Below are 27,921 nucleotides of genomic sequence, written 5' to 3' on the forward strand. Positions count from 1 at the left end.
TATTACAAACTTAAATCAAGTGAATAAAAATACAACTGACTTACTGCAAACTTAATTAATTGGCGGACAAATTAGCCTACACTATCGTTTTTAAATCCAGTTTTTAATGTTTACTTACTGTTTTCTTTCATTTAAACTTAACTTTTTATAAACTCAACTCAACTCGTTGCAGCATTTAAACTTATAATCCCGAACTACATCGTTTAATACCCAACGTATCGTTGTGTTTTATCATTCATTCATGTTGCTGCAAAGTTTTACTAAACCTGAAAAACTTTGCTGACAGCTGCTTTGTGGTGTGGGCAACCAAGCGTGAAAAGACGGACACGCTTGACTAACAAAGCGTGTAAAACAAAACTGACGATCCAAAAAATTGCGAATCAAAAATATTTTGTTGTATTATTTTGCAATTCCAAGATACTTACTGATAATTTAATAATCGAGTTTTCCAAAAAAACATTAATTATTTAATAAACTTCATTCAAAACATTTTCAAGTGTACTGCATTTTCGTTCCGACCGAAGTAAGTTTTTGATCATGTCAACCACTACGATTGCAAAAGGATCTTTGTTCTACGACAAGTTAATTACATAATTGTTCCGCGCACAATTTTTCAACTAAAGAGATAACTAATAAAACTTCATTAGTACCAAAGACATCTGTTTTCACCTAAAAACAATTGCCTCAAAACAATTTCCTTGGTTATGTAATTTACTTTTTTTTTAAAAACTGAAAAGTCAAACGAAATAGTAGGAAAAGCAGTTCAATGCAGTTCAACCAGATTTGTCGAAAATCAGGTGAAGATTGACGTATTGTTTTATTATTGTCATCATGAGTGCATGTCATCAGGAGACCCATGATAAGAGTTACAGCTTCTGATACTCAACTTCGTGCGTAAAACGTCTAATTAATCCAACCACACCCATTAAAATTTGTGTTTGTGGTGCGCTCGCGTCAAGCACTTATAACTTGCGATAAACATGAGTTAAAATTGCCCTGGGCTGAAACATGCGGTAATTTTCTTCGAGTGATTCTGCGACTTTAATCCTCATTGAACCTTTTAATCAAAGACTTAAATCTGTGTTTTTTGCGGTTAAACAAAAACCACGTTCCAAATTTCTTGTTACATCATACGTGTATTGCTGGTGCAATAATATGTGATTATGACGTCACTGAGGCTATAAATAAGACAATACCCATGTTCTAAAATGACTTTCTGTGTAGTATTTAAAAAAGTGAAATATAAATGGCAAATTCCCTCATTTTTGCTTGTATGTGTTTCTCCCAGTGAGCTTATTACTAAATGTGACAGTTATTTTTGTAAATGGTGTAATGGGAGTCACTACACAAACTTATTGTAGGAAATAGCGCAAAATAAGCGATAAAAAGGCAAAAAACACACGGCAAAGACCCCACCTAAAATCAGATGCAACCAGGCATGACCTCCAACTCGTGCTATGTCGTAAACAAGAGGGGTATTGTCACACGTGCCTACGTAACAATAGGCATGGCAGTAGGTTGAAAGCCTTGTTCAGTTCACGTGTTTCTTTTGAGGAACTGCTTCGCACGCAACAGATAGGCATTTGTGACGTAACAATTAGCAATCTGATTCTGGAATGCAGCGTTTGTCAACTGGTGCTAGATTGTGAGAGTTGTGATTTGTGAGTTCGAGACAGGGATAGGGTCATATAAAAGCGACAAAAGTAATTTGTTCAAAGAATTTGCACTTTTAGCCGTTTTGAATTCTGACGTGCGTTTTGATTCAAATATAATCAAACAGTAGGATTTATTTCACGGCATTTATTCTTGGCAGCACAGCATTCAATCTTGTCATTTATCCTGTCGAGTTCTTTTTGCCAAATCCAAACATTGGGTTTGTATATGTTTAGGCTACAAATTTGATTTTTGACATTTGAAATATTTTCTGTTTTTGTGCACACAACCGCAAACTTTTAGCTTTACATTGCTTTGAACTGACACAATTAATACTGAGTTTAACCTCAGTTGTTCACAACTGTTGCTTGTTGCCTACTTTTTGTCACTCTTCGTAAATCGCAATTTAGGGATAAAAATGTCAGAAAACAAGTTTGACCTTGCGTGACCTCTGCGTGACAGCTCGAGGGCAAATTTTGCTCGAGCTCGAAGCGCGAGAATTCGAACATTCCGGAATTCCGATTGTGACGTCAGTGTAACGAAGCAAAAAATCAACATCGCGCGTTTAAAGTTTTTGACCTTTGGCCGAAATTCTGGGGCATTTCGGTAAAATTTTGAGATTATTTTAAATTCCAAGATTATAGGTTGTTATAGTTTAAAGGCAAATGAGATTGAAAGTGAAAAAAGCTTCAGTGCTAGAACAAAGTTTCACAGGTGTGGCTGGAATTCGTTTTTGCATCGTTGATTTGCATTTATCAGTAACATTGCGTGTTCGTTTTTTTTCGTGTGTACTGTGGCAGGTAAGTTACAGCGCTTTGCTTAAAATTGACAAAAGAACATTTAAACTCCTTTCACATTTCTGCTTCGCTTTTTTCCTGTTAATTTGAGGCAAGCAATTTGGTTTCATTGTCTTGACGATGACAAAGTAAATGTTGGAACATACGTACACCGCAAGATATTAGCCCAGAAGGGTTTTGCTAAAAATATTTGTAAGATGGCTTGATGTGTACAAACTCAATAGTTGGTGCAAAAGAAACAGAAGCGACAGATTTGAAGAGTAAAATCAACATTGGGTTGAGCTAACAAACTGTGGTTGGGTCGAAAGTATCGGTGGTAGCTTATGTGGGGAGTTATAACGCGTTGTTGTATATGAAAATAGCTATCTACAAGTTGGAAGTATAGTGTGTTTGATTGTTGCGTGTCATTTCCATGAGAACTAAGGGTTGTCAAATGAGTTTAACCCGAAAAAAAAAAAAACAGTTCCCAACTTTTGATAAATATAATATGAAAGGTACATAAAAATCGTTGCGACAATGGCAATAGAACAGGGAATGATTCCCAGAATCAATTTACCAGGTTTTATAACCAAGAGTCCACGTGGATTTCGTTTGATTATGGCCCTTAAGTTGTAATATGTTTGGATTAAGTAGTTTTTTTTCTGTTTAACAAAAAAATCCATAAGAATTTGGGTTCATTATAAGCCGAATTCTCGTTTGTACATCAAGGCACGAAAAAAGTGAAAAATATGCAAATCGCAAACCTAAATACTTCACATACTTCCCAAAGTGCTCGTCACTTTAAATCTTAACCGAGCGTCCAGGGACAAGATGTCAAGCGTGCAGGGAAAAGCAAAACTTAAAACGAGCTCAGGTTCAAGATTGGAAAGTAAGAGCTTGATGTTGCAGACGAGACGCACCACAAAGTGAAGTGGTTTAAAAGTCAAGAAACTCCTCTCATCTTATCAGTAGGTTTCACGGCTCGTGATGATAAACAGCGTAAAGGGTTTCAGTTGTTAAGTGGAGCACGGTATGTTGAGTTAAGTTGTTACGTTCCAATTTACAAAACTGTAGGCAGATTGAGGAATACAGAGTCGTGAATGGGCCTGAAATTGTGTCCGAACCCGAATCGTTTTTGAGAAGCCCGTTTAGGCGCGATAGTTTGATTGACAGTCTGTATATTAAAGCCAGAGAAAAGACCAAGACAACCAACACAATATACAATTGGTCTCGAACAAGGCGTTTTAGGGCTGTTTGACATTAGGTCAGGTCCAACCACTAGCTACTTAGTAGCTAAATTTATTTAAAAAAATACAGACACATAGTGTGTAAAGTCAGGCCCGAACCGCAAGCCCGATTTTTTAAAGAAACCTAAGCCCGAACCCGGCCCGACTTACAACTCTGGAGGGATAAGTGCTAAGGATTGTAGACCAGGTTGTCTTATTTCAGATTTGTTAATCATTTAAATTTCCAAAAAATTGTGATATTCCACGCATATTTCAATCAACGCTTGTAACTTTTTGAAACAATTTGTTTAAATTCTTCCCTTTGCTGACACCAACGTAAATTGAAGTTTGCGTTAGACGTAGTATATCAATGGACGGAAGTTTATGTGGAAACGTTTAGTTAATAAAGCATGTCGGTTATACTTGCTACCCAAGTCAACGTAGTTTTTTCCGAGTAATGAACATATTCGGCGTGTTTAGTGTCCGGTTTGCTTCAATAAACCTGGCGTACTAAGATTCATATATGAGTTGCCTTGATCGCTGGTCTGCATGAACGCTTCAGGGCTGATGTCTGTCATGGATGTGGATACAACATTTTTTTTAACCTTTGACCTCTAACAACACTCTATTGTAACAAACCAGAAAAAGAAACTTTAACGTATATTTTTATGTTTTGCAGGAAATAAATATGCGTGCATTTATTTACTGTCTTGTTATTTTCACAACGATCGCTGCACACGTGCATGCATCAGTTGTGGATTGTAGTTTCAACGAACGTAGATCTTTCTGTCGCTGGAAACGAGAATGGTTTGGAACTAGGAGAGGGGCGTGGAAAAGAAACGGGGGATTTTATAAAAACGCCCCACTAATGGACAGTCCAGGTCGGTTGGAAATAATAATTAGTTACAAAAATATCAAGGGCAAGTTTATGTTTTAAACTAGTGTAGTATTTTGTGGAATGAAGCACTAAAGACAGGGGTACTGCATTTGGTGCTGAAATAATGGTTGTTTGGCTAAATCTGTAGAAAGCAAAGTTTCTTTGTTGACTGAATGTTGGTGCCCTAAAACAGGGGTCCGAATATAGTGGTCGCGAAATATATTAAATTTCCCACGAATATTTGCATCGCATCTACAGTATTAATGAATTTCGGCTTTTTTTAACTTTTTCATTATTATTGCATTGTTACGTGTGACTACGTAACTATGACATAAAGTACATGTAACAATGCAAAAAGTTAAGCACACCTGTGCAAGCAAGCGTTTTCTGATTAGCTGTGTTCTCTACACAGAGCCCAACGTTCTCATTTGTTAGAATAAATACGTTCGTTTACCTCCTGTTTTATGTGAAAATAGCAGCTGACAATAGCATAGTAGCAGTCTTAATATTGATATCTAGTTGATTGGTATTTTCCACAAACTTACATGCCAACAAAATGCTTGGGTTGCGAGAATTTAGAGCAATTTTTTCAGGGTCGCGCCAAAAAGTATTTGTGGACCTCTGCCCTAAAATACTGGTAAATTTAAACGACTTTATGTATTCAACATTTTGATTAGTGTTTACTTATAAACTTAAGTTTTGTAGTTTTCTTTAAATTATACCGTTATTGGTTTTTTTGGAAGTGCTTAATTGTTAAACTAATAATAATAAGTAATCTAACGTACGCTCAAACGATACAAGCACATGAAAACACATTAATACTAAGGTACCTGCAGCTAACAAGGCCCATTAAAAAACTATGGCGTATAACTCAAAAACCATTTAACCGTTTCAGGCCAAATTCGGCATGCTTGTTGCAGAGGTTGATATTAAACATCCATTAGATTTTGAGGACGTTTGCAAGTTTTGTTTTTGTAGGATAACAGTTTAAAAAAAATTAAAACTTGGGCCTTAATACAAACCTATGCTGTTAATAAAGCCCAACATTTTCATGTTTTTAAAAAGAGTCTAGAAACCAATCAGACTCATTTATACTTTGCTTCGGTCAAATTAAAGTTTAAACAAGCAACGTTATTAACTCATATTACACATATACTGTTAACTAAGACATATAACTGTTAATCTGAAGGTACTAAAAAAAAGAATAAACGACCCCTTGATATTTGATAACCAAAAATACTAAATGAAAGATTACTCCACAAACATCTTATTCGGACTTTTTATCTCCCTAAGAAAGCAAAAAAGCAAATTTTGTGCATATCAGTCGCCTTTAGTATAATAGACACTTGAGAAAATGACAAATTATCGTAGGGCCTTATTGCAAGCAATGGCTGACAAACAAAACCGTAATAAAATTTATTTGAAGTAATTCTTTTTTCCAGATCGGATAATGCTCCAATTGAACTAAAATGACCCCATTACTAATATATCTTAATAAGTTTTCATTTCGACAACACAACCTTTTCATTTTTGCTACCAATTTTAACAAAAAATAACAAAATTTGAAAATAAACACTTCTTAATTTGGATTGGTCATGATAACAATTACATATAACTTGCAGGTCCAAAACTTTGTAAATCATTTCAAGTACAGATATATTTTAAAATTACATCAAAACTGAAGTATTTTTTCTGCCACATAAAAAAATATTAGCAGTGGGCCTTATTACCTTCCGGGCCTATATACCTTCAGGTACCTTATTTAAAACAATGGAAGAAAGTTTGTATTTTTGGCAAAAAGTTCAAAATAGTCCAGAAATTTTACTTATTTTCGACCATTTTGAAGTGTGTATCTCCAGTCAAGTGAAAAATATAGAGGAACAATATTTGCTATTGGCTTTATATTTTCCTTATTTTCTCGGCTGTTTTGTACACCTCAACAAAGAGGGTGTGGTAAACATAAACATTAATTTTGCATGTTATATGTTATGTCGGTAACAATTTCAGATAACTTCGCTTACTGTCGAGCCCGAAACCGTCCCGAAGGTTTCCGATCTCGACTTCGGAGTCCTTCGGTTGTTGTTCGGAATAATTCGTGCTTCGTGTTCGGATTTTCGTCAAAGGGATCGAAGAAAGCTTATCCTGAGGGATTACAAATGCTCAGAGGTGAGAAGAAACAACTGAAAATATCTTGAGCGCGTTTATCATCTTTCCACCAATTGTGCCCTCAACTTTGTCGCGCTTTTTAACGTCTGAACGTTGCGCAGCTCAGAGTTGCAAGTCGGGCCGGGCTTTTCGGGCCGGGTTCGGGCTTAGGTATTTGTGAGAAAACGGGCTTAAAACGGGCCTGACTTTACGTTCCGTGTCCGCCATTTAAAAAAACAAAATAAAATCACTCGGCTAAGAAACTCTGGCTTTGACCTAATGCCCACTCTACTCTAAAACGTATTGTTTACCCCATGGTCTACTATTGATCATTGTATTTGTTGTCTATCTCTTTTTTCTTTCTCATCCTGTCAATCAAAATTTCGGGCCTAAACGGGCTTCGCAAAAACGTTTCGGGTTCGGGCCGGGCTTCGGGCTCAGATTTCGGGCCCGCTTGCAACTCTGGCGCAGCTATTTCCGGCTTGGTGAATATTTTAGCTCAATTATGCTGCTACGATTTTGTATCACCGGCGAATTAAACTCAATTTAAATCTCTGCTATCTAAGGTGAACATTATTGCCTGGACATATGGAAATGCTTGGGCGACCGGTTTGATTTGGTATGACGCCTTTCAATGTGCCTGGCGTACTATCGTTTAATTGTTTTTAATACTCACGTCTCTTATCAAGTCCTACAGCGGTTATGCTAAGGTTGAAAATGCCAAGTGCTATAAAGACTTTGAACACTGGTTTTTAAAGAAAGTTGATTGCATTAAAGTGGACACGAGTTCGTCAACATTAAATTCTGAATTGTTTTCAATAATTTTTTTATTCTCCCAGTTTACCTCGTGGGCACTGGGGAATCCCCCGACAGGAGACTTCCCATTTTCGAGAACAAAGCCGGAAGTTGGGGCCGGATGTTACGTAAGGAAGTGATCGCACTCGACGAAGCCTTAAAAGATATAAAGGTGAATTGAGTTCTTTGTTTTCCTTCTTAACACGCGCAAATCACACCCGGGTGTACTAAGTAGTGTTACCCCATAGTTTATGTGGTGATACAATTTCAAGGTTTAAGATTCACTTTTATACCTTTGAGTAAAATAAGCCAATGCCAAAAAGCTGTAACTGCCAGTTAATTGGCAAAAAAAGAAGTCGTTTTATATCTGAAGATAGAACAATGACTTTTCGATAATTGCGACAATATTTCGTTGAGAAAAAGGTGTTGAATGTGCTACAGTTAGGACCACACCATTAAGGGGTCCCTAATCCGTAAGTTTTGTGACCTATAACGAAAGTTTTGTGTGTAAAACTTAATTTGGATGAGGAACTTTTTCGAAGTTTCATCCAAAGTCGTAAGTCACAGTATTCCAATTTCATTCACACACATTCGGAATTTGGATTCAATCTCAACCGCAAACAACTTAAGTGGTTCCACTCAATTAAACACTTGAGTGCACTGGAATTCGTTGGCGGTAGTTTCACACGGATTGGTGGGAGCTTCAGCAATTTTGAAGCGAAACGATGTGAATGTAAACAAACCCGTCCGAAATTGACCTTATTTTGACATCACAATGGGGCGGAAACGCTAACAATGAGTCGACGATTATGTTGAAGTGGAAGACATAGATGGGGGGAGGGGTTATGAGGCGGTTTAAATCGGTAAAAATGGTAAAATTGTGAGTTATAAAACACACCACAATGTCAACAAATAATAAAGTTCATTGACAAAATTCCTTTTTTCATATTCAAATTTTATGTCTAGTTTGGCTCAATGGTCGGCAACCGCTGGTTCGCAAGGAGTTCGTTACCGGGCCGTATACTTTTTTAGGTTTAATGCTTTAAAACATTTTGCCCATGTATTCCGGGGCTGATGAATGTATTTTTTTTCTCACGATACCAATATACCTCGGTTTATTCAGGTAAACTTAAAAACGGAAAGTAATAAAATAGATTTCGACAAAACGATCTGAAAACGGTTTTACGATTATTTGTACTTAAACCCTCACATCACACGTGTTTTGTTGAAACGTAGCGTGCCGCACGTACACACTTTGGGCAAAGAAGTAGAAACACCTTGGCCAAATGCAACCTCTAAAATCAATTGTTGATGCGCTGTGACGTAACAAGGCCGCCTTGTTTTGTTTGGAACACATTTTTGAATGTAACATTGTTTACAGCTTATTAGCATAAAAAGCGTTCTGCGTTTGATATAAAGATATGGATTTAATACCAGGATACAATAATGGTTGTATTGCGTTTGCTGTATTTACTTGGTATTCCGTATTTATTCCTTACCACTCATCTTATGTTGCAGAGCGTTTCGATGCAGTTCGTAATCGAGGCGGTTCGCGGAGGTTCGGGCAAGGCTGTCGTCAAAATTGATGACGTAGGATTGTACGCGTGCACTTTAGTAGGTGAGTTGCGTGAAGTTAAGTTGTATAACCGACCATTACGACCCAAACCTATTTGTTTACAAATGAACACCGAAGGAATACGTTGATTTTAAAGCCCGGAAAGACCCCTGTCGTGGGTTCGAATCCCACCGCAGACCAGATTTTTCTAGCCTGCGCCTTGCCATGTGCATGCTTGGTGATGAGCGGCTGATTCAGTACACGCCTTCAATGGGCCTGGCGTGGTATGATTTCTAAATAAGTGTGACGTGATCGCTGGTCTGCATCGACGCTTCAGGGCCGATCCCAGCTATTCATCTATGCCAGGTGTGGCCAACACGTCGATCGCGATCGACTGGTCGATCGTCTGCTTTTGACAGGTCGATCGCCACTAAATTGACCATTACTAATCAAAAGCTTATTAATTAAAAAACAAATTAAATAATATAAAACAGCACTTCTGTCATTTTGACACAACGCGCAAATGTACAATCAGACAATAGTTACTCTATGTAAATGTCACTTTCTTTGTTGCGTAACAATTGTGATTTTGACACCAAATTATGTCGTACCAATTACAATGTTTGTCGTCACAAATTTGAGTGTTTGCGTTAACGAAGCAATTGCAATTGATTGGAGAGATTTTAAAGCTTAAAAAACATGTACATATGCGACGTTTTATTGTTGTAAGAACTAGGTGATGCTTGACAATAAAACTTATGACTATAAATATGTGGTAATTGTCAATCAAATATCATTAAGAAATGTGCGTTATTGCTTTGTGTAAGTGGCAGCCTAAATGACTACTGATCAGTCGATCGTGTAAAATTAAGAAAATTTTCGTCGATCTTGGCGACTAACAAGTTGGCCACCCATGATCTATGCCTTAACTGATTTTAAAGCAGTGGTTCCCAACCTGGGGTTCGCGGACCCCCAAGGGGTCCGTGAGATGGTTTCAGGGGTCCGTGAAGGCAAACATTTGTAGCAGTATTAACAACAGTACAATATTTTTAAGTTCCCAGACCGTTTTTACAGTCCTGTATATAAGTGCAAACTGTTTATCAAACCCTTGGATTAGGAAAACTTGTGATTGTTACCTCCATTGTGACATCACAACAGACATTAACAATATAATTCTTAGTGCTTTGTTTTAAGTATTGTACACTAGAAAATTTATCCCTTTTAGTGCTTTGACTGCTACAGTACAGTAACTTTATTGAGATTAAAGAACTTTGAAGGTTGAATAAAATTCTGCCCCCAAAAAACGTATAATAACGTAAAATGTAGGAAACGAAAATAGACTAAATTACGTTGGGGGTCCGCGGACCGATAAAGTTTATAAAAGGGGTCCGTGACTACAAAAAGGTTGGGAACCACTGTTTTAAAGCGTGTGGAATTCGTGTGGATTTGTGGCCAAAAAGTAAACAAATTCAATTGTGGTCATAAACTAATGATGCCACGCAACTTTTAAGCCATTTTAGTGTTTGTTATCAATAGGGTTAAAATTACATCTCCTAATAAAGACCACCACACAAAACAAAACGCTATACATATAGGTATGATGTTGAAACAGGTTTAAAAAAACTAGGATACTTTCTTGTAGTGTCGACATTAACACAAATCGGGGAATATTAAGTCTCTGTAAATCCGAATCTTAATTTAAAACAAAATATTCTTTGAAACATTGAAACACCTGCTGAGAATGAAGACATTTCTCAACGAGTCAACATGTTTACGAAGTTTAAGTCAGAACAATAAGGGGCTTTGGTGGTTTGTTGTGGAAACATAGACGGGTTGGTGGTTTGGGTTCGTCGGTTGAAACTTTGGACAATAGGGTTTGTGGGGTGAGTGAGGCTGGGTAATGGGGTTGAAAGGGTGATTAACTGATCTATACAGTGATCGTTTGAAAGAAGGGCAGAGCTTTTCTGTTAAAAATACACATTTCGGTTAATGCTATTTTGGGTCGAGTAAACAATATTCTTTACCTTTTATAAGCTATTAATATCAAGTTAATAAAGCTCTTCTGGCAAATGTATTTGTTCCTTTGTTTATCGTGTACTGTACTGCGTGCATTCAGTGTTATCGCCGGATTGAAAATACAATTGCCAGAAGAGCTCTATAAACTTGATTCTTTACTTTCTGCGTCCTTTGAAGATTGTTTCATTTTCTTCATGAGAATTTTTTGTAAAACTGCTGCAACCAACACTTAATTTATGGCTGTCAAGGCATTTAACCATTAAAACTATACTTAGCTTAAAACTATCGTTAACTCAACCGACGGCGATTCAAACTATGGTCGTCATGGTAACCCACACTCAACTTATGGTCGTCTTAGCAACCCCTTGTCGTTGCGATAATCCAGCTTTTTTAATTTGTTTTCCTTTTATGATCAGCACCAACACTTTTTGACGGGGGCGAATTGAAACGAGAAAGTTCAAACACAAGAAATTCTCGACCTCGCAATGTGATGTTGGCCGGACAAGTCCCATCTCCGCTTGTTAAGGTGAGGGTTGGTTTGTAAGTTGAAAGGTTCCGGGTTCGAAACCCACCCTGTCATGCGATTTACAAATGCATTTCATGTTAGCAACGTAGGTTAGGCTCAAGCACATGTTTAAACTTGTAAATGTACAACCCAAAATGTGTGACCAAGCCAGATGAGCCCCTGTCGCGGGTTCGAATCCCACCGCAAGCTATAGATTTTTCTAGCTTTTGCCTTGTCATATTTGGGAATGCTTGGAAGGCCAGCTTGGTTTGTTGTAACTCATTTAATTGGAATGACTTACAACGTCCTTATCTGTATTTGTCCTCTTTAGTGGGTTTAATCCATGCTTCCAAGGTAATCACAACGTGCAGTATACGATAGAGGACGCTATACGCATGGAAGCGAACCAAGTTGAATGTAGTTCAGGATGGACAAGAAAAATTGTTTTGGCCTTTTTTCAGGTTTACCCTGGTCCTTCTGAAGGCAGCTCTTTATCCCCCACTAGCGGTAGAACGGATAGCTTGCAGCTGATTGGTCATCTCCAATCAGGAACGCCCACGTCAGCACACGAGTTTACCAACCGGAAGTGGAAGAAACAAAAGAAGCGGAAGTCGAGACGTCGTCATAGAAACCGAAACAGAGGAGGAAGGAGGAAGAATAGAAAGCAAGATAGAAATCGGATCACTACAATTGGCGGTAGGAATGTTACCTTGATTCGAAGTACTTGCATTAAATTTTGGCCCATTGTCATGAAATGCTATGTCTTATAACCGAATTGTGCACTGCAAAATTATGATACGAAGGCCTTGAAAGCATCAAAACTTAACTTGAAACAATGAAACTCTCGAAATGTGTCTCAACGCAAAGAATTATCTAAACACAACACAATTTTATTTTTTGAATTTTTTTTAATATTTTTTCTTTCAAATTTCAAACATTTTAATTACCAAACTGAATACAAACTTAATAAATTATTTGAGTTTAAAGCAATCAAAAAAATGTCAGTTCAGCGAACCTTCCTGCTTTACACTGCACGTACAAATAACAAACAATGAATGCCCAACAATATTTTTTTAAATCTCACCTAATCACAATTCACCTCCCTCTAACCCTGATTATGACGTAACAGACTCTCCGGCGAGCAGCATCCTCCCCATTCTCCGCCCAGTGATGTGTGACTTCATAGAATACACGCGAAGATTACAAGGTTGCCTCAGAACTTTCTTCCAATCTCTGCAGAACCACCGGACTTCGTGCAGGTGAGTGGGGTTGTCCGTTGTATAGATTAGTACTGGAACTGATCATTAACGTATTTAATGTTTGCAAATTGCTTCCATCCGTCGTTTATGATATGCTAAAGTGAACACACACACGTACTGGAATCAACCCTGAAGCGTTCATGTAGATACTCATTCATAAGTCACAGTACGCCATTGCCATTCAATGTGTTGTACCAAGCATTCCTATATGACAATAATTAACATAAAGATAACAGAAAATCGATTGAAACAGTTTATGCCTAGAAAATTACCGAACCTTTACAAGAAGTATATGGCTTCTTAACTAACCGAACGAAATTAGTGTGCTCACATTAACTCACAATATCAACGAGTGGAACTGGTTAAACGAATGAAAAAAAGTTAAAAAAATGTTTTGGTCATTTACTCTTTTCAACTATATTTGACTTGAATCACAAACCTTTAAAATTTTGGTTTGGTTACACTAATTAAATACCTCCGCTTAAATTGTGACGTCAATAACCTAATATTTTCAGAACTAGCTACAGCGAATTGGAAGTTTGCCTGCAGAACGCTGCTCAGTCATGCATACCATCACGTGACTTGTCGAGGGAGCGAATCGGAGAAATTCTCAACTCAACTTTGAGGGAGAACTTCCAAACCAGACAGGTAAAAGTGTGATGTGTGTTCATCTGTACCTAGACTGGTTGCGTTATTTTATGCTAATTATAGCTGGTCATTTAATAAAGAAATTTACCAAATCTTTTGACCTTTTATTGTTTTTGAAACACTTTTCTGGATTTTGTTTGTAAGTCTGATGAGGAATATAAGGGCCTTAAATCTCTTGTTTTTTTGTTGCTGTGAATTATTTCCGAGCCTAAAATACAAGCCCGATTTTTGAGAATCCTGTTTAGGCCCAAAAGTTTTTGACAGGCCTATACATTTAATAGCTCAGGAAATACATAGACAACAAACACAATAAACAACTGATCTTGAACAAGCAGTTTTAGGGCGGTTTGACATTAGGTCAGGTCCAGCAACTGGCCACTTGGCTACTTAAATTTATTCAAAAAACAACTGACACAGAGTGTAAAGTCAGGCCCGAATCAAGCCCGTTGTTTTTAAAAAGAAACCTAAGTCCGAACCCCACCCGACTTACAACTCTGTTACGCTTTACTTAAAACCCAAGTTAAAACTGAAACAATGGTAACATTCCAGGTCTATTGTGAGGAGGAAGGAGCGTTTGTGTTCCCCGAGTTCGCTGTAGCGAAACAAAGCTTGCAATGTGGCCCGAGATATTTCCAGAAGCTGACGGAATGCAGCGGACCTTTCTCGAGAATATTCCAACTTAAACATGGAAACCCGAGTTTGTGCAAGTGAGTGAGCAGAGGCGAAAGTACAAGCCCGAATCCCGGCCGAATTTATTTCAGAAATTAATCACGCATATCAACAAAATTGTAGCTCTTCCAGCAGTTTTTATTATAACATGCCAACGTTTTGATGTCCCATACGAGACACGTTCATCAGGTTATTGACATAAATTGACAAAGTTGTTTTAAAGCGAAAAGGGGATGAAACACACACACAAAGGGGCGGTGGTAAAAAACGCAGTGCACACCAAGTCGCCTTCATCAGGGTAAATAACACTGAACGCGCGTAGTACAGTGCGACCTGTAGCCTATAGGACGTCTAAACGTCGGAATAAAAATACAACTGCCAGAAGAGCTCCATAAACTTGATATTATGCCTTGCAGCAACAGTTTATATATTTAATACAATACAATTTATCTGTTTTCATCTTAACAATTCGCAGGGAATATTACGCGGCTAATGAATGTCAGCGACAATCAACTGCAGAAGAATGCAACTTTGACGCTGAGACGATGATGAAATACGGGTTAAGTCTGCAGTATCAATTTGCACACAACCCATTTTGCCTTCACTTGCCGTTCAGTTCATGGTGGCCTGCGTCATAATACTGCACATTATGACGTCATTGTGTATATGACGCGACTTTGTACATTATCTTCACTGTAAAAATCATTTGTTTGTTTTTATATGCTTGTTTTTTTCTGTCGATACTGTATTGTTGTACGTTTGATTTGGGAAAAGTTGTACCATATTGTTGTTTGCACTCAAACTTTTAAAATCACAATCATTTGTTTCCAACACGCTTTCAATTTTGAAGTACTTAGATATTAAGGGCCTGTGTGTTTTAGGGCAAACCGTTTGATTTTTTAGCTAAATTTCCATTTTTGATGGTTTCCTTTTTTAAATTTTAGAAAATAATAATTTATTGGTGCGTGTCAGAGTGTTACTTTAGGGACTTTCCCACGAGGTGGTCACGTCAAGTTTTGAAAAAGTTTTATTGTAAACAGTTTTGCAGTCGATAGATTTGCGAGTTTTTTTTTTTTTATCTCAATCTTGTCACAATCGTCTAGCAAGGAGAAAGCAAACTTTGTGTTCTTGTAGTGGCAGATACAAAATATCTTGAAGACGAGACGAAACGTTTTGCAACATAACAGCAAAGCGACACAATAGCACACAAACAATCACCAGGCCAACAATAGCTGCGCAATGGTAAAGCGTTATGTGACTAAAGCTCACCAGGGAGTAAGTTTGGAGCATTGTGGCTAATGACAACTTGGACTGTTTGTGGAACCGGACAAGGTGGGGTGCCGTCTACAACTGCCCAGTCTGCAGAACATGGCAGTTCCCGTCGAGATCTCGCGCGTGCAGGACCTACATGTCCCGCGTGCTCACGTGCAAGACCAAAGAAGGCGCAAATCAAGTAAAAGCGGTCAACACAGCGCAATTAGACGCTTTTGGTGCAAAATTTACGCTTGCAAACCCAAAAAATTGGCGTGCAAAAAATTGTGTTAAAAAAAAATTGCGCGTGTAGCTGCCATACTCTGCAGACTGGACAACTGCTAGCCTGCTTGGTCCACACTTGGCCCATGTATCCCACACTAAGACCGCTTGGCCCACACTTAGCTCATACTAAGGCCACTTAGTACGCTTAGCTTTTATTCAGTCTGCTTAGATGCTGGTTAGTTTACTAAGCGCTCGCTTAGCTAATGCTCAAAGTTAAGCAGGTTTAAATGAGTGCTTGTCACACTAAACAGGGCCTTTGCAGGGACTAAGTTTTAGACTATATTGGTCAAGGTGGGTCCCAATTTTGCTGGAATATGGTTTCAAACTCCTTTAGACCTAATTTAGGAGTAAAGGCTTTTTAAACTTACATAAAACGTTGCATTTTTTCAGCTACAACAATTTAGAATTTTCAAATTAATTGCTTTATTGCACAAAACATGGTGGGTTACGATCCAACTTCTTATTCTGACCCAACTGAGGCAAAAGTTGAAAACATCGACATAAAATGGAAAGTAGACTTCAACAAGAAAACCCTGCAAGGTTCCGTTGATCTAAAATTTGAAGTTTTCAAAGACAAACTCCAATCAGTGGTAAGGTTTCTATTTTTTGGATTGTTTTAAAATTTTTGTCAGTTAAATTTCGTGATTGTGTAGATTTACATTTACTTTTTTGTTAGTTTTTTAACCACTAACATTTTTTTGCAATTTAATTGCAAAAAAACTGCACCTATTGACCTGTGCTTTTTGAAATAGTTTTTCAATTTTTAATTTCTGAAGTTCATATAACAATAAACTTGTTTTTATTCTAGGTGCTTGATTCAAAGGACTTGGCAATTACGAGAGTTTCAGATGGGTCAACAGATCTAAAGTTTAACATCGGTGAAAAACATGCGTCGTTCGGATCACCGCTTGAAATTCAACTTGCTGGTCCAGTGAACAGGTGATTAGGAAATCTATTTGCAACTCACACCAATGCCACCACATTGCACCAATTCTATGACATTGCTCTGCTAATTTTCTTTAAAATCTGTTTGTAAACCACACTATTGTATTGGTCACCAGCCATTTTCATTTGAAAATCTAAGAAAGAGGTTGCATTTCAGGACACTTGTGTGACTATGTTTGAAACAATTAAATGTATCTAATTTTTGCATGATTTGATGTAAGGTGTTGTTTTGCACTGCAGTCCTCAGTTGTGTGATCCTCCAAATAAATTAGACCTCCTCAACAAAGGTTGGTGACCCATGATGTAGGATATCAAACAAAATTAGAATCTTGATCATTTATCACTAAGTTTCTTTTTATATCTTTCACCACTTTTGTCTATGTCTTGTATTTGGACAGCCTTTTTATTTAGATGGTCTGTGTGATTACTCTAGAGCAGTGCTTGTCAACCTTTTCTGAAATGGTACACCCTTTTCACGTTTACACAAAAATTAGTACACCCCGGTCAAAAATGTCTTCATCCTTGTAATACACTGAGTTTGTTGTCCTAACAAGAATAAGGATGAGCACAACGCAAATCCTGTAACATTATTTGTAGCAAATAACTCAGCGAACATGTGGGTAAAAAACATAACCAAACATTCTCAAGAGAAACATTATTATGTTTCAAGCCCAAATGGTTGTTTCGTATGCGAACTTCATTCTTGCTTCAAAAAGAAATGGTCCACGATATTATTTTTACTGGGCCGGTGGTCCATGGCCCGAAACGAGTTGAGAACCACTGGTCTATTGTATACCTGGCCATAAGTGTCTTGTATCATTGAATCTGGTACACCCCAGTACACCCCATCAATGTGGTACACCCTTTAAAAAATATGGTACACCCTGGGGTGTACAATACACCCGGTTGAAAAGCACTGCTCTAGAGCACATTTGAGAAACAAAAATTAATCCACACTTTTCATTTAATTTTAATAATAAGGACCTGCTGAACACAATCAGCCAATAAAATGTTACTATAACTGTTATTCGATATTAAAATGTTGGTGTGGTAATACTGGGAAGGTGGGATTTTATGTGCTATTTCAACATAATAATTGTGAGAAATTGTAGAGTAAAAAACACTAAACAAGTCATTGTATATTATTATTTTGCTTTCAGAATAATTGTCAGTGTCAAAAAAGCAAAAAAGCAAAAAAATGTAGTAGTTGGACAAAACCGTTTTCAAATGATTATTGCAGAGGGCTTCATATGGGCACTAGTAGTTTTTGTACCAGCTCAAACTGGCATCATTATGATTTGGGTAACTATTGTTTACTCTGCTAATGAACCTTTGAACTGTGTTGCCTTATAAGTTGCATGGGTTAAACTTTAACCTTTTATTACCAATTAGTCTGTATGCGGTCCTTGCTGCAAAAACAACTCGGTATAAAATCTTGACCACTTCTGCTTAAAACTGTTCTCAACATCAAAGTTATGTGTAAACTTTGCAAAAACTAGGATCTCATTCACATTTTATAGTAGTGTTAAAAGAAAAACTGCATCAGGGAATTGTCTTTCAATAAAATTCCTGGGTAAAGAAAACAGTGTTTTTAATAACTTGAAACTAATAGTTGCTTGTATTTTCCTATTTAAAGTATAGAAAACAAATTCACAGTAATTTGTTTATCAACTTGATCTTTACTAGTGATGCACAGAACCCATCACAAAAGGTTCGGGCCGAAACCGAATATTCAGCCACGAGGCCGAATAATTTCAGCGGATTCGAACCTAAAATCCCTGTTCTGATTTCAACTAAATTTCGTGTTGTTGATACAAGTGAACTGGTTTATGTCACTCCAAAATTACTTTCACATTGCGTAAGCTTTACCAAAGTTCAAATATTTTGCAGACAGCATGGCTCTTATTTTTTTAGATGCAGCAATTTGTTAATTTATGATGTGTCCTCTTGGCAAAATTGTCATTTGAGGCATTAATTTCAAACAATCAAAAAGTTCGGTTTGAGCCGAATTTGTAAAATGTTTGGGCCGAAACCGAAACATTGGAAAACGGCAGATTCGGCCGAAATGTTTCGGCCAACCGAAACATCGTGGCATCAATAGTCATAATTTATTTCAACTTTTGTCGTTTCTAGTGGTTCCAACTTTGTACTTCACATCGAATACGAAACCTCGCCGGTTGCTACCGCCCTCCAGTGGTTAGATCCGAAGCAGACGGCTGGAAAAAAATACCCGTATATGTTCAGCCAATGTCAGGTAAAAAACAGTTGCCAATATTCTAAGTTGCGAATATTTGTACTTTGTAGGATGATTAAATATTTTTTTACATCCACTAATTGTATAATAGAGGTTTTTTTTATAAAACATGTTACATTTGTTCTGTATTCAGGCAATCCACGCTCGATCAATTCTTCCGTGCCAGGACAGCCCATCAGCCAAAGCTCCATATTCTGCTCAGGTAACTGTGCAACTCAGCAGTGCCAGAAAAACAATTTTCACAAACTACAGTATAAGTGTAACGATAAAATAAACTACCAGATAACTTGTAAGTAGTGAATACATTCCCAGGTAGTTTAACTTATGAATAATTGGTTTAATGTAGGAGTGTAGCTGCAATGCGTTTATCAACCAATTGTGCCATCCACTGTTTAGCGATCCGTAACTTTTCAACAAAGCTATAAGCTATTTCCAGCTTGGTGATTGTTTTGGTGCAACTGTGTCACTATGTGTTGTTTTACAAAATGAAATATACTCAACCCCACTCGTCAAGAAACAAAATTATTTTCATCCAACAGTATTGGTCTCAATTTTTTTTCACACATAAACTTGTTGGATACAAATTTACAATGACTATTTTTATCCAGATAACAGTGTCAGACCCACTTGTTGCTCTGATGAGTGCGTTGTCATGTGGAAGTGAAACCAGTGTAGATGAGTCAGGTGCAAAGTGGATGACCTACAAGTTTCAACAAAAGGTTCTGAATTATTTTACCATCATATTGTTGTTGTTTTTTTGCAAACATTATTTCGTATTTTTTTACTTTCTACCAGAAATTGGAGTGACATAAAAATTAAAGAATTAAAATATTTGTTTATATCTTTTAAAAATAATGATTAGAAAAGTATGGATATAATCATATTTTGCAGTTTTAACAAAATTTTGTCAAATTTGTTACACTGGGTAATAGCGTGATTATCCGAAATAAGACTAATATATAAGGCAATGCAATAAAATAAAAGAACAAACAAGAACAGCCCAAATTTAAATAATGCGCAGCAGAAAGTGTAACAACATTTGATCGGACATGGGTAAACAAATTTACAATCGTTAAAGTTTCATATGACATGACTGTATGGAGTTTTCTGTGTGGGAAGCTTCAAAGTTGGATTGTTCCAATCAAATAAACAACGTCAAACTTGTAATCGGACCCTGTGTTAAAAACTGGTTCATTCGATCCCAGAATATCTCATTACTTGAACACAAAGCTTGAAGGTTGTGGTGTCACTTTGACAGGTAGGTTTGAAAAACACATTTTAGGGGTCGTACTAAATAACAACAACTTTCAACAAGAAAGTTACCAACAAGATAAGATGTGAATGTGAAAATCACCTTTTTATAAGGCATTCACCAGAAAAACTTGTTTTGCATAACATTGAGGTTTTTCTGCTTTTATCATGCAAGTTGGAAGTGGTTTTACACTGTGTTTTACACATGCTTAAGTTTATTTCTTCATAAAGCACACAAATTTGGTACTAGAATTAATTCTGGTTGTGTGAGGTTGAACAATGCACGAAAGGCATCAAACGGCTAATAGAAAAATGCGGCAAAATATAATTTTATGTAAATAAGTGATAGAAATCTTTTTGGTTTTTTGTTGTTTAGGTTCCGATGCCTTCGTATCTGATTGCGATCGTCGTTGGTTTGTTGGAAAGTCGGGAAATCGGACCAAGAAGCAAAGTTTGGTCAGAAAAGGAATTTGTGGATAAGGCAGCTGCAGAATTTAGTGAGGTAAGGTTGGTGGTTCTATTCCCAGGTTGGTTTGCAACAAGAGTGAAAAACTTCCAAGTCTTTTGGGCCAACAAATGCAACCTTTATTATAAAAAAGTGTTATATATATATATGTTACTCTTACACTCCTTTATATCTAAGCCTCTGGATAATGTGACAAAAAACACAGTCAATAGTCAAACTGTTTGTTGCATGAAGAGTTGCCAGGTGGCTTTCAATAGTTTATCAAAACAATAATGCCAATTTTGCTTTTTTTAAAAGGCATTAATAGTTTCTGTCTTATTCAAATTTTAAATATTTAACAAGTATAGACAGATTCGGCGGTCACTAGCTTGCAGTGCTGGCTGATTTTTCCAGTCTGTTATGATATTTCACTTGTAGTATACTGTTGTTTACATGCATTACCTTCAATAAATATTATTTTACAGACAGAGAGCATGTTGGCAGCAGGAGAGGAACTAGGTGGTCCTTATGTTTGGGGCCGATACGATCTACTTGTTTTACCCCCATCCTTTCCCTATGGGGGCATGGAAAACCCATGTCTCACTTTTGTCACCCCTACTTTGCTGGTATGTGAGATATTTCAGCAACACTTTTGTTTATACCCGCATAGAATCTATTGCACTGGAATAAATGTCTTTAAAGCACAAACTAAATTTATATTTTTTCTTTGTATTTAAATACTACACTGGCAATATTAGCATACACACCCAATGTCTTGTCGCTAGCTGCACCAATGAGACCTTATCTGTGGCACTGACTGCAGCTTACTTTTGTGCGAAAATTAAAACAGAAACTAAATATATATATAATAAAAAAGAAAATTTCTTTTTCTTTTTTCAGGCTGGAGACAAATCCCTTGCTAATGTGAGTTTGAAAAGTTTTCATTCTGCTTTGTGATTTTGTAGTTGTTACAAAAGTGTGTTGTGTTGTTTTCTATCTGTTCGTGCAGTTTTAGTCCATAGAAAGGCTTTTTTATGCAGATTATTTTAGCTAAAGTTGTTTAAGTTTCATGCAAACAAATCTAAACAGTTTTTGTGGTTATCTACCAATATTATCTGTTACTAGATATCAGTTCATTTTGGTCTCTTTCTGGTTTCTGATTTAATGTATATTTGTACGACAGGTTGTTGCCCATGAAATTGCTCACAGTTGGACCGGAAACTTGGTGACAAACCACACGTGGGAGGATTTCTGGTGAGTGGGCGCGATGTTGCTGAAATGAAAAAAGCGGGAATAAAAAAATTCAGCAATTTGCTTGAGGTGTTATGTATCATTTAGGCCTGTGGTTCTCAACTTTTAAAGAGCGAAAACTTATGTAGTTTAGTTCGAGAATCACTGATTTACGCCAAATTATGATAAAAAAAATTAGCGATGAAAAGTCTGCACACTGTTTTACATTAATTTTTATTTGTTATAAAGAAGCCCAATTATTTTCCAACATTTTCTGACATGAAAATTAATTTTATTTCATTTTGTTGGGTCAAGGTTAAATGAAGGTCATACAGTGTTTCTGGAACGAAAAATTGTATCAAAACTTTTTGGAGAACAGACGAGGCACTTCCAAGCATCGAGTAAGTAACACCAAAATAATGGGTATTATTTATTCAGTTGGTGAAAAAGAGAGTTGCCACTCTTAATAAACATGCAAGAGGGTAGTTCGAATTCCTTAAAGTAAATTCGATCTATGACAGGCTAAGTTCATTCTGTGCCCACTTTAATTCTGCTTTCAAATAACAAAATATTTTTGTATTTAAAACATTTTGACTGTATATAGTAATAAAGACCACTTTTAAAATGCATGCTTTTCACCAAAAATTTATTGAAATGAAAAATATGCTCACAATTGTTGTAATGTGAATCTTTATTTAAACTTGTTATGTTGTTTGGTGTTATTACAGACGGTCTTGGATCACTGAAATCTGCTGTAAGTTTAACTATAAAATATTTTTATGTTTTCTATAGATGGTTTAAAGGATTTACAATCTAATGTGAGTTGACACTTTTCCCACATCAGCTAAATTGCTGGAATTTTTTAAAATCTAATTGTGAAAATGAAAATGCTTCTATAATTACAGTTTTTACCCCAATCTTTGTTTTTTTCCCCAATTTTGTATTTTGAAGTTTACTTGCTGCTTGACAATAATAGTGTTAATTCAAACAATCAATCAATATTGAAGTAATAAGGCAAAACACAAAATGCAGTAACCAACACAGATAGAAACAACTCAACTGTTTTTCTTCAACAACAATTTGTTTTGATCAATCAAGATGCAACAACTTAATGTAGTGAAATAATAATCAATGTGAAATAAACAGTAACAACTGATTTGCAAACTGTTTACCATGCATACTGTTACTGTTTGCTCCCCATGTATTTGCTTCCATGATCTCAGCTTATTTAACTTTAAACTCAACTATTGTGCCCCAAAATGTTGTAGTTACAATGATATCAACGGTGGGATTCAGCCAGTTCGCACCGGTTCTATAGAACCGTCCCATGAAATTTTATGAGATTAGCAAACTGGTTAGCATTACTGGTTACTGTCAATGGACTTTTTGTAACAGAACCAGCTGAAAAATATGTCTTTTGTGATAAAACCAACTTACAAAAAAATTGAATGCCACCACTGCATGATATTACAATGATTTATAATATTGAACTTATGAATGTATTTTTTCCAATGCTTACAAATAGATTGATCACTTTGGATCGGACCATCCATTCACAAACTTGGTCATCAAGCTTAACAATGTAGACCCTGATGATGCGTTTTCGAGTATTCCATATGAGAAGGGACACACTCTGCTCTTCCACTTGGAAACCCTTCTCGGTGGACCAAGTAATTATAATGAATATCTGCAACTGTGCTAGTTGCTCGTATAGTTTAGATAAAAGTTAGTTTACTAAATCTTAACTGCTTGACAAGACCTTTGTAGTCTAAACCAGCGGTTCCCAAACTGGGGTCCGCGGTCCTTTAGTGGTCCGTGAGGCAATTTTGGGGGGACCGCGAAGCGGTTGAAGTAATTCTACAATCTTATTTGGCGTCAGTTTGTGCCACTAAATAAGTTTAAATCAAAGTAGAATTGAGAATCGGCTGTCTCCATTGCCAAACAATGGCTTTTATTGAATGACAACTATTAAAAATGCAATTGTTCGCGCACAATCGTAATGTTTTTGTCCTGTTTGTGATGTCACATGCTGTCTTTGGATCATTGTTATGCGCAATTTTGCATAACTAGCTAAAATCCTGCAATCAACTTTCGTTTTTATGAAATACACATTTAGGCTTAAGGACCGCGAGCCCTCGAAATAATGGCAAGGGGACCGTTTTGAAAAAAAATATGAAAAAGTTTGGGAACCACTGGTCTAAACAAATATTAAACACTAGGAATGGGCCGAGCCGAGCACCGAGTGTTAACATGAAATGCTCAGTGTTCAAGTAAGCAGAACATTTGTAATTTTGACCCATCCCTATTAAACCCTATCTGTGACATAGTGTTGAATGTGATGTTGATGGGCAATATTATGGACCTTATTGCATGAGAATTACAGTCTCAACCACTTGATATCAATACAACAGTGTTTTTGTAACGACTTCTAATGATTTGTGACAATAATAAATCAATAGGTCCACTTTTGTTCTTAATGAGAGAGGTCAAGTCATAAAATCATGGCCAGTTTCTGTCTTTTTTGGAGTATTTTTGGATGTCTGAAAAGTAAAACACAAATCTGTTGGTTTTCACCCAGTCACACAGGATGTTTTATGTTGTCTGTTCATTCTGTAACTTGCTTTGGTTTGTAACAATTTCACTTTGTTTGTTTCAGCTGAGTTTGAACCGTTCCTGAGAAGTTACATCGATAAGTTCAAGTTTAAATCTGTGACAACTGCCCAGTGGAAACAACACCTATATGAGTTCTTTGAAAACAAGGTATGCAAATCAGCAGATTATGCCTATTAAGCAGATGAATTTCTGAACCATCTTTTTTAACTAAATTAGCAATGCAAATAATCGTTTTTCAGTTAGCCGAGTTTGACTACAATAGACAAATAGAAGTATCCAAATACATGTACAGACAACACTGTTGTTTGCATACCATGCTCGTACTTTGTTCATTGGGCTAGGAATTGTCCCAAACAAACTGTAATAAACTGATTTCAGATTATTGCATAATTTGATTGTAGTTTTGACATAAGTGGTTTTTCACAGTATCAGGAATTTTGTTTGGAAATCAATTACATCTTCATGACGACACAAACAACATATACATACATTCTGCTTGTAATATGTTTTGAAATGCCAGTAGTTACTTGTAACCCACATTTAGGGGTGGGTTTGTCGCATTAAGATGCCTAGCAATTATTTTTTTTCTGTAAAACGCGTTATTTAGTTTTTTGTACGTTTCGTACGACCCTGTAAATATCTTTACCCTTTCAATTTTGTTCCAGCGTCCGGTTTTGGATTCACTCGACTGGAACGCCTGGTTCAACAGCCCGGGGATGCCCCCGGTTATTCCCCAGTATGACCAAACTTTGGCGATGGAATGTACGTCACTCGCCGACAAATGGGCCAAGGTCGGTGAAAATATATTGCAGGGTTTCGTTCTTATCTGAAGCAAAAAAGTGGCATCTAATGGATTTTGAAAGTTCTGCGAAGGACAATTAGGAGCCTAAATTTTTGTGCTTCAATGTGGCCGAAAATAAGTTTCCCATTTGCTTGTGTAACATCCAGTGGAGCATCACTAGCCTATATAACTATTAGGGAAGATATATAAACAACAAAAATTTTAAAACAAAAAGCGATAGTTGATAAGAATGTTGCCAGTCAGAGAACCAGATATTGTTTACACCATTGATAATAAATCAATACATAGCAGTTTTTGTGTGTGTCTGAATCATATCACCAACGGTTCTCGAACCTGTAATGTCCACAAAGTAACTATTGTCCCTCAACCCCGATGATTCATTATCTTGACACTCTATTAAATAAACCCCACATGTGTTAGATTGTTCTTTGGTGTGGTTTTAAAATTATGTAGCCCACCAAAGTCGCTATTTAACCCACCAACTTCACGGAAATTCCATACGGTTTTGTATACATTCACCTTTAGGCCAAACACAAATGCGCATTATGACGCCATAAGTGTGCGATCCGTGCGTTTACCATATCTGCTGCGATTGATTAAAATCCACCATCGGTCAAATAAGTTTGGACCATGTGTCTGTGTGTTATGGTGTTATATCTTAAAAACACACCGATGTTCTTTCAGGCGAGCAGCGATGATTTTGCTTCCTTCAAATCGGATGACGTAAACAAGTTGACGTCATGGCAGAAAATCGAATTTCTCAGCCAACTTCTGCAGAAGGTAACAGTCGTACGAATTTCTGGTGAAAAAAAAAACTGCGCCAGTTATTCAACTGGAGGGGTTCTCTCACAATTTTATGTTCACAAAAGTTAGGGAGGGACGGGAAACAAAATATCACTTCTCAGGTGATTTTTGCAATTGTTATGAGTTGAGTTTATTTCGCCTGGCAAAATCGTAGCAGCACAATTGCGCTAAAATATTCACCAAGCCGGAAATAGCTGCGCAACGTTCAGACGTTAAAAGCGCGACAAAATTAAAGGCACAACTGGTGGAAAGATGGTAGACGCACTGAAGCTTATAAATTCCGAATCGGTAAAGATGAGGCTTTCCACTAATGTTGGGATTAGAATTTAATTTTTTTCATTAATTCATGAAATGAGCATTTTTAAACCAAGCACTTCACACAAACCAGTTTGTTGGGGTAGAACTATTAACACAGGAACCCACAAGACCCCCGGTTTGGCAATTTCTTGTAGGTCGAGCAACGGAGCATAGGCGTTTATGGTGACGATAATACAGCAATTTTTAACATGCGTCACCAAGCGGGATTCCCAAACCGGGCGTCTTGTGAGTTCCTGTGTTAGTAGTTTTACCGTTTGTTTGAGCGGTCGCGTTTTTAAATTATCACGTGACTTTGCCGTGATTTGATTGACAGGAGCCCCTGACGTCATCTCACGTGACCGCCGTGGACGCTTTGTACAAGTTTTCGGATGAGGGGAACGCTGAGATCAAGTTCAGATGGAACAGATTGGGAATTCGGGCGAAATGCGAATCAGCCATCGAACCTGCCCTCAAGATGGCGCTAGAGCAGGGCAGGATGAAATTCACCAGACCTCTGTTCAGGTGAAATTCAGTTAGATATATAACAGGCTGCTGGGAGATGAGCTGGTAAAGTTTCCAGAGAAAAAATCAACCTTTTAACATATTTCTAGTAGGGTGAATAAATCGAACAGAAGTAAAAAACAGGAAATGTGAAACAAGAAAAATAGCTGTTAATATCAATAAATTGTGATGAAATCAATGTTTCTTTCATCAGTGCACCTGGTGACGAGAGATCGGCCGTATTGGCTAGTGTAGCCATCTAACGGCACTCCAGTTTGTTGGGAATATAAGGCTATAAAGCCTCGCCAATTCTGTTTGATGCCACAACCGGGTATAAACCACAGAAAAAAAATCACAAATGGCTATTATAAGACCTTATAGGTCGAAGCAGTGTCCAATGTCTGCAGCTTGTCATTTATTGATTGGGTGCTTACACAATGTTTCGTTGTCAAGCAAATGAGTGTAACCTTCTTGTCACATAATGTAGAGAACCCTTGCGACGTTTTAACGATAAGAATATAGCGGTGACAAAACACATGTGAAACACGAACGTCTGTTATATTTAAGTGCTTGAAGAAATGGCATCGTGAGTTTCTGACATGTATTTGTTTCATTCAGGGATCTTGGTGCTTGGGAAAAAAGTCGGGATCAGGCGGTTGAAGGTTTTCTTGCGAACAAACCATTCATGCACTCCACCACCGCATCGCATATCGAGAAGGATCTAAAACTCGTTTAATTCAACCTAATCCAGTGTGGTGGATTTCAAAACTTGCAATTGTTTTACCTTGTTTAATTTATTGCAGAAATATTGTGCGATTTATGATGATTTTGCGATTTGTTGGGATTTACACCAGTTTGTGATAATAAAGTTGTGAAATTTATGCAAAAAAATGTGAATTAATATTGGCAGTTGCACACATTCTTGTGCTGATTGTTAGTTTACGTCCTTAAGCGGAAAAAAATGGTTAAATTTGCAGCAAACCGCTATTTTTTCTGTCAGAGGTGGAACAAAAAGAATGTTGAACTTCTATGGGAGACGTTATTGGCAGTTTTTTATTATTGCACAAAAACTCTAATTCTTATGTTAGGTTAGTTTTATCTCAACACTTAGAACATTCA

The 27,921-nt window shown here is 37.0% G+C and overlaps 2 protein-coding genes across 3 annotated transcripts; both read left to right on the forward strand.

Moving 5' to 3' along the window:
- The first annotated feature begins 4,176 nt into the window (after positions 1 to 4,176).
- On the forward strand, positions 4,177 to 15,184 carry LOC145224947 (uncharacterized). Its single transcript, XM_080091580.1, has 10 exons — positions 4,177 to 4,536; positions 6,540 to 6,698; positions 7,517 to 7,644; positions 8,991 to 9,090; positions 11,460 to 11,569; positions 12,010 to 12,244; positions 12,678 to 12,807; positions 13,323 to 13,455; positions 14,005 to 14,162; positions 14,600 to 15,184. The coding sequence occupies exons 1-10, from the start codon at positions 4,344 to 4,346 to the stop codon at positions 14,760 to 14,762; spliced, it is 1,509 nt and encodes a 502-aa protein (XP_079947706.1). The 5' UTR covers positions 4,177 to 4,343; the 3' UTR covers positions 14,763 to 15,184.
- Positions 15,185 to 16,054: 870 nt separating this feature from the next.
- LOC145222984 (leukotriene A-4 hydrolase-like) lies at positions 16,055 to 27,640 on the forward strand. 2 transcript variants are annotated; one of them, XM_080089262.1, is made up of 17 exons: positions 16,055 to 16,250; positions 16,469 to 16,599; positions 18,739 to 18,859; positions 18,993 to 19,061; positions 19,468 to 19,578; positions 20,487 to 20,612; positions 21,041 to 21,181; positions 21,456 to 21,479; positions 21,739 to 21,809; positions 22,101 to 22,186; positions 22,514 to 22,539; positions 23,311 to 23,455; positions 24,442 to 24,545; positions 25,064 to 25,189; positions 25,885 to 25,980; positions 26,636 to 26,823; positions 27,421 to 27,640. In XM_080089262.1, exons 1-17 carry the CDS (start codon positions 16,098 to 16,100, stop codon positions 27,536 to 27,538), a joined length of 1,836 nt encoding a protein of 611 aa, XP_079945388.1. In that variant the 5' UTR covers positions 16,055 to 16,097; the 3' UTR covers positions 27,539 to 27,640. The 2 variants fall into 2 exon arrangements, with proteins under 2 accessions (XP_079945388.1, XP_079945389.1); XM_080089263.1 differs by lacking the exon at positions 22,514 to 22,539 and adding an exon at positions 22,578 to 22,603.
- Positions 27,641 to 27,921: the final 281 nt, after the last annotated feature.

Source organism: Phallusia mammillata, chromosome 4 (genome assembly GCF_965637545.1).
Source record: "Phallusia mammillata chromosome 4, kaPhaMamm4.hap1.1, whole genome shotgun sequence".
In the NCBI taxonomy this organism is placed as follows: domain Eukaryota; kingdom Metazoa; phylum Chordata; class Ascidiacea; order Phlebobranchia; family Ascidiidae; genus Phallusia; species Phallusia mammillata.